This window comes from Pundamilia nyererei, unplaced genomic scaffold (assembly GCF_000239375.1).
Source record: "Pundamilia nyererei isolate P.nyererei 1_Seehausen unplaced genomic scaffold, PunNye1.0 scaffold00302, whole genome shotgun sequence".
In the NCBI taxonomy this organism is placed as follows: domain Eukaryota; kingdom Metazoa; phylum Chordata; class Actinopteri; order Cichliformes; family Cichlidae; genus Pundamilia; species Pundamilia nyererei.
In genome coordinates, this window is record NW_005187703.1 from 533853 (window position 1) to 544066 (window position 10214).

At 47.2% G+C, this 10214-nt stretch overlaps 1 protein-coding gene across 1 annotated transcript in view; it reads left to right on the top strand.

Moving 5' to 3' along the window:
* Positions 1-10214, top strand: part of smg1 (SMG1 nonsense mediated mRNA decay associated PI3K related kinase) — a 58265-nt gene that overhangs the window by 35492 nt on the left and 12559 nt on the right. The window contains exons 36-47 of the mRNA XM_005751177.1: positions 950-1111; positions 1503-1717; positions 1849-2003; positions 3056-3278; positions 4809-5055; positions 6361-6590; positions 6704-6949; positions 7070-7208; positions 7562-7671; positions 8294-8512; positions 8900-9093; positions 9988-10160. Coding sequence (XP_005751234.1) covers positions 950-1111; positions 1503-1717; positions 1849-2003; positions 3056-3278; positions 4809-5055; positions 6361-6590; positions 6704-6949; positions 7070-7208; positions 7562-7671; positions 8294-8512; positions 8900-9093; positions 9988-10160 — 2313 coding nt within the window. The remainder of the gene's footprint in view (positions 1-949; positions 1112-1502; positions 1718-1848; positions 2004-3055; positions 3279-4808; positions 5056-6360; positions 6591-6703; positions 6950-7069; positions 7209-7561; positions 7672-8293; positions 8513-8899; positions 9094-9987; positions 10161-10214) is intronic.

Genomic DNA, 10214 nt, shown 5'->3' on the forward strand with positions numbered 1-10214 from the left:
ATAATAGATGGGTTTTTCACTCATAGTTGAAGCTTTCATACATTAAGAGCTCCCAACACTGGAGTGAAAACCTCTCCATTCCCTGATGGCAGTGAGGGGCAGGTGAGATGGAAAAGAAGAGCATGTGAAGATGAAAACAAACACAGTGGACAAACAGTCTTGTCCGTTTGTAACAAACACCTTCATCGTGATGTGAAGGCCACTGGTCCTCAGAGCCTGATGCCCTCAGGGGTCTGTCTCTTGCCCTGAAGTCTCTGACCGTGTCTCCCAACCCGGCCAGAACTGGCAAACAAGCACAGGGTGTCTGATCCACAGAGTTCACTGGGGGAAGAAGAGAAATTAAGTTAGTGGAAATGTGTGCTGTTCATGTGGTCAGGGGGCAATCTGTGCTCTGTTGGCTCCAGGGTACCAAGTGACTGCTGAAAGGTTACTGATGTTCTGTCCAGTGATGCCTGGTTTACATAATGTAATGAATAAAAACAGCCACAGTGATAGGTTAGGGTTACTCTGCGAGTAATAAGGACATGAGAATGTCTCTGTGGTCAAGCTCCGAACTCTAGAGCAGACCTGGGAATGTTTGGTCCGTGCTGTAAATCAGCGGTGTCCAGCCCCAGTCCTCGAGAGCCACCGTGCTGCAGCTTTTAGATGCATCCTTGTTCTGACACGCCTGAATCAAATGAATGGCTTGTTATCAGGTGTTTGCCAAACTTGATGGCTGCTGAAGAGGTAATCCAACCATCTGATTTAGCTGTTGGAGTAGGGATGCATCTAAAAGCTGCAGGACAGTAGCTCTCGAGGACTGGAGTTGGAGACTCCTGATGTAAACTCTTGTTTATGTCGGTCAGCCAAGAGTACCAAAAGACCACACTTTCAACAAACGCTGCATTTAGCTAGTCATAAAGTATGTACTTGTTGCTTTTCATGTACTGATTCTTCGTGTTGTCTTTAGGTATCATCCCACAGCTTTTTTCGCGTCTCAACCATCCGGAGGCGTACATCCGACAAAGCATCTGCAGCCTGCTGTGCCGTGTGGCCCAGGACTCCCCACACCTCATCCTCTACCCTGCCATTGTAGGCTCCCTCTCCCTGGGAGGGGAAGCTCAGAATGCAGGTAGGCTTACTTTTCTTTTCTTTCTTGTTGCAGCCATGTTCTCTCCAGCTGTTTAAAGAGTTCTACATTAATATCTCAAATATTTCACTTTGCTTGTTCACTCGGTATTAGTCATATGTGCAAGATATGACTAATACATAAAGTCAGCAAAATAGGAGACTGTATAAAAAATCCTTAGCAGTTAATGCAGTAAATGTGTTGTTACTCCAGATGCATTTGTTTTATTTTGGTGGTATAAATGTGATCTGGCAGGTTACACTTAATATTCTGAAACAAGTCTGCATGGTTTGAAAGAAGTCTCGATGGAAAATGACTTTACACGAGTCTCTGACATCAGACCCTGTGCTCGTTTTTCTGACTTGTCCTCTCGATTGGTTAATTTTGCAAACAGGGAGCAAACTGCCGTCAGCTCTGCCTACCTTCTTGGGGAGCATACAAGGAGAGGACCTAGGTGTGGATGAAGAGGAGCAGCTTGGGAGTGATGAACAAGGCAGATCATCAGAAGAGCTGGCGACCTGTTCAAGTCAAGACCAAGCCATGATGCAGGACTGTTACAGCAAGATTGTGGAGAAGCTGTCTTTAGCCAACCCTAGCATGGTGCTGCAGGTAGAAGGCTGACCGCGGTTACACGTTTTGTATGGGGGGGGCTATACTGTTTATACTTGAATCAACTACAGCTAAAGTTCAGTTAAAAAAATGTGATGTTCTCAAATGATTGACTTGTGTGTGCCGACCAGGTCCAGCAGCTGGTGGGTGAGCTGCGCAGAGTCACGTTGCTGTGGGATGAACTGTGGCTAGGTGTGTTACAACAGCAGCACATGCACGTCCTACGCAAGATACAGCAGCTGGAGGATGAGGTCAAGAGAGTGCAGAACAATAACACACTGCGCAGGTGAGACTTGCTTTGACCTTAGCCTCAGGATAGGGTCTGCTTTTTTCTGTGTACATCGTTGTTTGAAAAAACATCTCAAATCAAAGCAAACCGCTGCTGGCCCAACAGTTCATGTAGTGCCATGGAGCCAACAATAAGCAAAGGTCTCACTATGGAAAGTGCTTTCTTGAGTGACCAGAAATAGACCCACTAATACCGAATGGCTGTGGCTCAGGAGGGGTTTTCTACCAGTTGGAAGGTTGGTGCCCAGTCTGTCCACCTCAGTGTCAGAGTGTGCTTGTAGTAAAAAGCACTTTGAATGTTCAGAGTAGAACAATGCTGCTACCATACACCACTTAGACGTCCTTCCTAACTCCTCGTGACCCAAAACAGATTCTGGAACCTTCAGACTTTAATCTGTTTTAGGAAGCATTTCAGGTCCAAAACACGATCTTTCAAACCTTGGTTGATATCACACAGATGGTACGCTCCTAGATGTCCTCAGCACCTTGAATTAAGAATGGTGATGTAACACACCAGTGCACAACTAGTCCGCTCATCCCGCATCGGTTTGTAGATGTGCACTAGTCGTTACTGGACCTTGCAGGTTATGGTTGCACTGGTTAGTTGTAAGCTGTACTTTCTTTACGTTTCTCTCGTATTTCCCTAACTGAGTCATCCACGTCAAAGGTAAGAACATCTGAACTCCACCCTCTTCTGCTAAAACTCTGGACTCCATTAACAGTCCATGTCCTGTAGTTGCTTCAATGCTCCCGGTCTCATCTGTTGTGGAACCTGTAGAACTTTAATCATTTGTTACTGGTGGTTTAAAAGTTCAGCGATGACATGATGAAAACCAGCCTGTGGAAAAGCTATTACCCCTCAGCTGTAAAAGGCTGATTTGGGGTACTGTCGTCACCCCGCTGGGCGAGCAGCGTGGGAGATCTCAGGAGGCTGAGGGCTGGTGCTGGCAGTCACCAGTCAGTTGCTGATCTGTCTTTTTCTGTGTTCAATGAAAAGTAAAGTTCTTATTGGGCTTGTCTGATCTCCCAATACCATTTGTTGATCTGCAGGGATGAAAAGATCGCCATAATGCGTGAAAAGCACTCCGCTCTGATGCGTCCCGTGGTTTTTGCCCTGGATCATGTGTGCAGCATCACAGCAGCTCCGGCAGAGACGCCGCATGAATCCTGGTTTCAGCAGACCTACGGTGATGCCATCACGTCTGCCCTGGAGCGTCTAAGAAACCCCGTAAACCCAGCTAATCCAGCCAGTAGCTGGCTTCCCTTCAAACAGGTATGATGTGCTTTGTGTTAGTGATGACCATGGTTTTATTTTCAAATTATTCAAGTTCTGTAAGCTGCAGGGATAGCAATGGGAGCAGAAACTGATGAACAGTGTGTGACAACAGGTTCACTGAACAGGCGACAACAAGACAACCCTTAAAAATGCAGTGGTGGTGGTTGCTTACCTTATCCTGCTCACTGACTTTAGCTCGGTTTTGTGTTGTTAGTGTCACTGCTGATAGTGACGTGTCGTCCCACCTGCTGCACGTTCGGGACAGCATGTCATCGTAAGAAGGCTTTGCTTTGTCTCCCAGCCAAGTCTCAGGACTGTGGAAGCCAAGAGGTGGACTGTTAAACCAGGAAACTCAAACAGGCCAATAAAAAGGTTTTAACCCAGGGCCTGGTATTTGCTCCTTTGTTAGAGGGGGGCTGAGAGTAGTACTGCCAGAGCCCTGCAGCATGACATACCAACCAGTGGGCTACAGGTACCGTTTCTGATCAGGTGGAATGGCCTCACATCCTTCAGTGGAATCTGTTCACAGCAGAAACACCAGAACTTGCGACCCCACCACAGGTGCAGTGTTCCCTTCATGGACGGGAGCACCTGTGACAGAGTGTGGTAACAGCGTATGCTGCTTGCAGCTTAGTAAAATCATTTCCTCATTGCCTTTGGGGCGATCGTGTCTCAAGAGTTGGGAGTTCGCCTTGTAATCAGAAGGTTGCCGGTTCGAGCCCCGGCTTGGACAGTCTCGGTCGTTGTGTCCTTGGGCGAGACACTTCACCCGTTGCCTACTGGTGGTGGTCAGAGGGCCTGGTGGCGCCAGTGTCCGGCAGCCTCGCCTCTGTCAGTGCGCCCCAGGGTGGCTGTGGCTACAATGTAGCTGTCATCACCAGTGGGTGGATGTGTGTGTGACTGGGTGAATGTGTGTGTGAGTGGGTGGATGACTGGATGTGTAAAGCGCTTTGAGGTCCTTAGGGACTAGTAAAGCGCTATATAAATACAGGCCATTTACCATTTGTCAACCTGGTGCTGGTGCAGAGGGCCCTGGTCTCCTCCTGGTCCAGGACTGTGCAGCTCACATGGCCATTGTGTCTGTGACGTTCCTGGAAGATGAAGGCGTTGATGTTCCCCAGGTCTGAGTCCAACTGAGAACCTGTGGGCCATCAGTGCGTCTGACTCTGCCAAAAAGCACCGCTGCCCCCGAGCTCGCTGATGTCCTGGTTCAGGTCTGGAAGGAGAGCCCACTCAGTCTGCACATTCAGTTTTCACTTTCAACTACGTGTGATTTCAAATCCAGCTCCCAAACGGTTGATGGTCCACCGAGTGTCATTTTGTCCTTAGCAAACTGTGTATTTGTGTGCAGTGTGTGTTAAATATACACAGGAATTGTTTCCCCAGCACCTGTGAAGATGTACCCGTGTATGTAATCTGTTATGTTGAGATGCATCACTTCCACAGATGTAGGATCCTTGATATTTCCATAGTTTTATATTGTGTAGCTGTTCCAAACCTGACTGATGTGCTGTCTGTGTTGGACAGATCATGATGAGCCTGCAGCAGCGTGCTCAGAAGAGAACCAGCTATCTGCTGCATCTGGACGAGATTAGTCCCCGCCTGGTTTCCATGACTACAACAGAGATTGCTCTACCTGGCGAGGCATCGGCATTAGATGCAGTGACCATACAGAGTGTAGGGAACACCATCACTATACTGCCAACCAAGACCAAGCCAAAGAAACTGTTCTTCCTGGGCTCAGATGGACACAACTACCCGTACCTCTTTAAAGGTGGGGAAACTCGGTCGCAGCAGCAGTCGTAGATGGAAACAGTCTTCCAAAGCTGCAGGGAACAGGAAACGTAAAAACTGCATTAGCATTCAGTTGGTAATATTGACATATTGTGTTCTGTGAACAACTGAAGCCTGGCTTTTCTCATTTTTGTTGATTTTCAGTGGGCAGAGGAGTGCTTTGAAACATAAAGTAATGTTAGTAAAGCCATTAGAACATGAAGTATGAGAGAGGCACATCGACCCGTTGAGTCTGTAGGTTCTGAGAACATCTTCTGTGTTTGACGCAGTTTGAATACAAGCTGTGTGACTAAACAGGACAAATGAATATTCCCCAGCTGGCTGCTGGAGGTGGGGCCAGTTGTAAGGTGAAGCTGGTCATAAAGATGGCGGTACTCCACAAAACGTGGCAGTTGCCATGGTCACCCACAATTTGCATGGAAGACTTGTATCTGCAACGTTGTAGCGAAATAGTGACGATGGTATTCCAACCAAAAGGTGTTTCCTGTAGCAGTGAGGCGCAGCTTTTACTTTGAAGGCGAAGGTTCTGTTTCCAGTTTTTATTGTACTTTGTTTTGCTAACAGTCGATAGTTAGCAAATAAGTCGTGACTGTGGCAGCCACAAGGTTTTTGGTGTCGCTAATTTTAACTAGTGACAACCAGCAGCAACAAGTGCTAACCAAAGGTTGGGTAATGCAGCCTTTGATTTATATATTTGCCAGTTGGTCCCCACGCCTGCGTGACAGATGCCGAATTTTATTTTTAACAAATGGGGTCCAAGCACTTTGAGACAGGGTCCTCCCAAGAGCACCTTTGACACTTGGCATGATAGTGATTGTTATTATAAAAAGGTCTGTAAGAAATCCAATTCTTTTTATTTTCATAGATATTTTGTTTGTTTCATCATTCGACCAGCTGACCCGATGTTAGGCTCTCTAGTTGCTTGTTTCCTGCGTCACATTCAACGTACATCATCTGTGTGTGAACTCGGGGTCGCCCAGATTTGTATCCACGATTGAGTTTTTTCGAGTCAGCACGTACATGTGAAATACAGAACGTGAAAAAGAAACGCAGACCTGACAGAAGCTGGGGGTGAGTTGAGAGTAGCACAAACGTTTTCTGTGGGTGTTCATACTAAATCGTTTGTACAGTGTCATTTTACCAAGACAAAGTCGTCATTAAAAAGCTTTTATGTGAACCGCTAATGATCCCTCTGAGCTCGCGAGCTGTGAGTTGTGCGTAGAAAGCAAAGGGAAAAATGTCAAAGTTTCCTTTGTGATGAAATAGTGACTGAAGTTTCTCTCAGGTCTGGAGGATTTGCATTTGGATGAGCGCATCATGCAGTTCTTGTCAATTGTCAACACCATGTTCACCAAGATCAATCAGCAGGAGCAACCACACTTCCATGCCCGACACTATTCTGTCACGCCGCTTGGAACTCGTTCAGGGCTGATCCAGTGGGTGGACGGTGCCACGCCCCTCTTTGGCCTCTACAAACGCTGGCAGCAGAGGGAGGCTGTGCAGCAGGCTCAGAAGGTAGAGGTTTGTCTGCACTGTAACACACGGCTTTAACACTGGTCAGGCGGCGAGCGCTTTCTGGTTTCGGGCCCGTATTACTGGTTAGTGACGTGACTTTGTTTTCTGAGCAGGCCCAGGACTCCTTCCCACAGCAGCCTATACCTCCAGTGCCCCGCCCCAGTGAACTGTACTACAGTCGCATCGGGCCGGCTCTAAAGGCAGTGGGGCTGAGTGTGGATGTGACACGGAGAGACTGGCCTCTCAGCGTTATGAAGGAGGTTCTGAAAGAGTTGATGGAAGCAACGCCGTCCAACCTTCTGTCCAAGGAGCTCTGGTGTTCCTGCACCACGCCGAGCGAGTGGTGGAGGGTCACTCAGGTAGCGAGGAGATGCATTCAAAGCGTTTCTCACCTTCTTCCCTGTCTCCTGTTTCAGAAAAGGACAGATGCTCAGAAATGTAATCCAGATGTTTCTTTGTTTCCTTTTCTCTGTCTGCAGTCCTACGCCCGATCTACTGCTGTCATGTCAATGGTGGGATACATTATTGGCCTTGGCGACCGTCACCTTGACAACGTTTTGATTGACATGACCACTGGAGAGGTGGTGCACATCGACTACAACGTATGCTTTGAAAAAGGTGCGTTTAACTGTGTTGCTGCGAGAATAGTTTAGAACCACATTTATTAAAAGGTAGAAAACAATTGTGCTGCATGTGATAGAAGCAAAGGGACAGAGGTGAACACCACTCACACACAGTGCTCACCACAGCTGGTCAGCCTGCTCTGTGCAGATATAATAAAGCTCTTTTCCTCCACAGTCCCCATAATATGATCAGACTCAAAGCTCTTTATCACACACTGAGATGTTGGAGGAAACCCAGCTGAGGGGTTATTTTTGGCTGCTAGCGTGGAACAGTATCGATTTTCCATGTAGTGGGTGACCTGCTCGTTTTCCTGGGTGCACAGTATCTAAGTGTGTGTGTGTTGCCAGGGAAAAGCCTGCGAGTGCCAGAGAAGGTCCCATTCAGGATGACCCACAACATCGAGATGGCTCTGGGAGTCACTGGGGTGGAGGGCATCTTCAGGCTGTCCTGTGAACAGGTTACTCTCACATCACACTGCATATAAAACCATTTATACGGGCGTTAACTCAACCCATCTGTGAAAGGGTATCTAAAACACACCCGTCTATGTTATCATCAGTAGCATTTCTCACACACCTTGTAACAGATTGGACTAATTTCACGTAGCATAGTCGCAGTGTGCCCCGTGGCAGGTACACCATACCACCGCCCACCTCTGCTGTTAGAATGAGGATCTTCATCTCTTGCTGCTGATGAAGCGAGAGCCAAGTTCAAAGTGTTCAATATGTTGGAGCTTATAAAATGAACACATGAGCCTGAGATGACTGTTTCCCTGAGGGTCACGATTGGAAAGTATTCCCACTGGGCTGTAATTGATAAATATTGAGACGAGTGGCTTTTTTTGCACAGTTTAGAATAATGAAGGTAAAATGAACCAGTAGATGGAGTGGCAGTTTGTTTCTACAGTTTGCTGCAGCTTACAGGCTGTTTGTTAGAGGGATGTAGCCAGTGCACGTTTTGTACCTCGGGATATTTCCCATGCACTGAAACATGGAGATGTTAGAGCTGTCGGCTATTGTGACAGGATGGAAGTCAAAATACACGTGGGGGAAAAAACCAAGTGGGATGTGTGTTTCTAGGTGGTTCAGATAATGCGACGAGGCAGAGAGACCTTACTGACCCTGCTGGAGGCCTTCGTGTACGACCCTCTGGTGGACTGGACCGCGGGGGGAGAGGTAGGATTTGCTGGTGCAGTGTACGGAGGGGGAGGCCAACAGGCTGACAGCAAAAAGAGCAAGCGGGACATGGAGAGAGACATCACGCGCTCTCTCTTCTCCTCCAGGGTGGCTGAGATCAAGGTGAGTTCACAGATGTCAAATAATCCTACAGCACCTTATCAGATATCCAGTCGATTCTGTGGTGGTGTCTCAGGTTGCCATGGTTGCAGCCGTTTCTTTAATTGCAGTTGTCAATGTTGCTTCACTTTGTCTGGCAGTGAGAACAATAAATAGGGGAGAAAGTTAAATAAGGACTGCGTTACAGTGTAAAGGAGAATTTTAGTGGCTTTTATCTGTCATTCAGGTTCATCCACCGCTGACTACAGTTATTGCTCTTACAGCTCACGTTGTCTAAATAGGCAGGAGTAGGGTTGGCTTTGTTTTTAACAACCCTGCAGGCTGTAGAATGAATCCTTTCCTGCATTTCATATTTTTAATGTGCTATTGTTCTGTGTGGGCCTCATGCAGGTGAACTGGTTTAAGAATCGTGACGAAATGCTAGCGGTCCTACCACAAGTAGAAGAAGCCGTAGAAGAGTACTTGGTCCTGCAGGAGCTTCTCTGCCAAGGAGAGAAACGCCAAGCTAAACTACAAGAGGAGAGCGCCTTCTTAGAGGGAGCAGAGAACCACCCTGACCACGACATCTTCACCCTGGAGCAAAGGTCAGACACAGCACACTGTTCATGTTCTTTCAAATGCATGCCAAAAGGTGCATTTAAGGATATACGTTTGAAAGACTGAAAGGTACGTCCGGTGGATTCATTGACGTTTGTAACATGTTTGGATATTTGATCGTCTTTTAAACAGTCACTACAGACAACAAAATAAGGAAATGTGGCTTTTAAATTATTCATTAATAGATAAAGTTGGGTGATGTTGTTGCTTGGAAACTTTGTGGTCACACTTATAGCATAAGATACGCTTTATTACACACACACTCGAGTTAAGTATTCAACAGTTACCACACATGAGACCACTCTTAGGGGTGTTCTCCTGGTGCAGGCGGGACGGTTGTATCAGGAAGCAGATCTGTAACAGACGAGCTCGGTGAACACAAATCAGCTGAATGTTTGGAGGCGGAGCCCAGAGGATGGGGTCGTAAAGCGATTGGTCACTTTGAATAGATGATCATAGTTATATAAACAGTCATACTGTGGCAACAACAGAAAAACTATTTGAAACTTTATTTACAATTTGAAAGTGTGCAGAGTGAATTATCAGCAGTTTGCTGTGTAGCAGTGCAGATGCTGATTATTTACTGCTGAGGAAATATTTGAAACTGGAGATTTCTGAACTGCACTGCTCCGACCATTCAAACTCAGCTGATCCGTGCGAGCAGGGTTTCAGTCCGAGAAACGGAGAGCTGGTGGCGAGAATGTGAAACTGCAGCCGCGTGTGCGATGGCTTCTTTGTGCGCACGCCTGCCGAGTGCTACGTGCAGGAAATTTAATAGCAGCGCTGGAATGGATGAGATCAGGACGATAACAGAAAGACTGTATCCACAAACATCATCGCCTCATTCTGAACTCTTACTCACCCAGCCCTCCTGCTCACAGGTACTCTGAACATACCCAGCTGCAGTCACGACAGCGGACCGTGCAGGAGGCCATTCAGGGCAAACTGACTGAACTAGACCAGTGGATCTCCCAGTACCAGGCAGCATTCTCCAGCCTGGAGGCCACACAGCTCGCCAGCCTGCTGCAGGACATCAGCAGTCCTATCGATCTTGGTCAGTGTCTGTGTAAAATACTCTCCTCAGGTTTCTGAATATTGTGTATTTCAA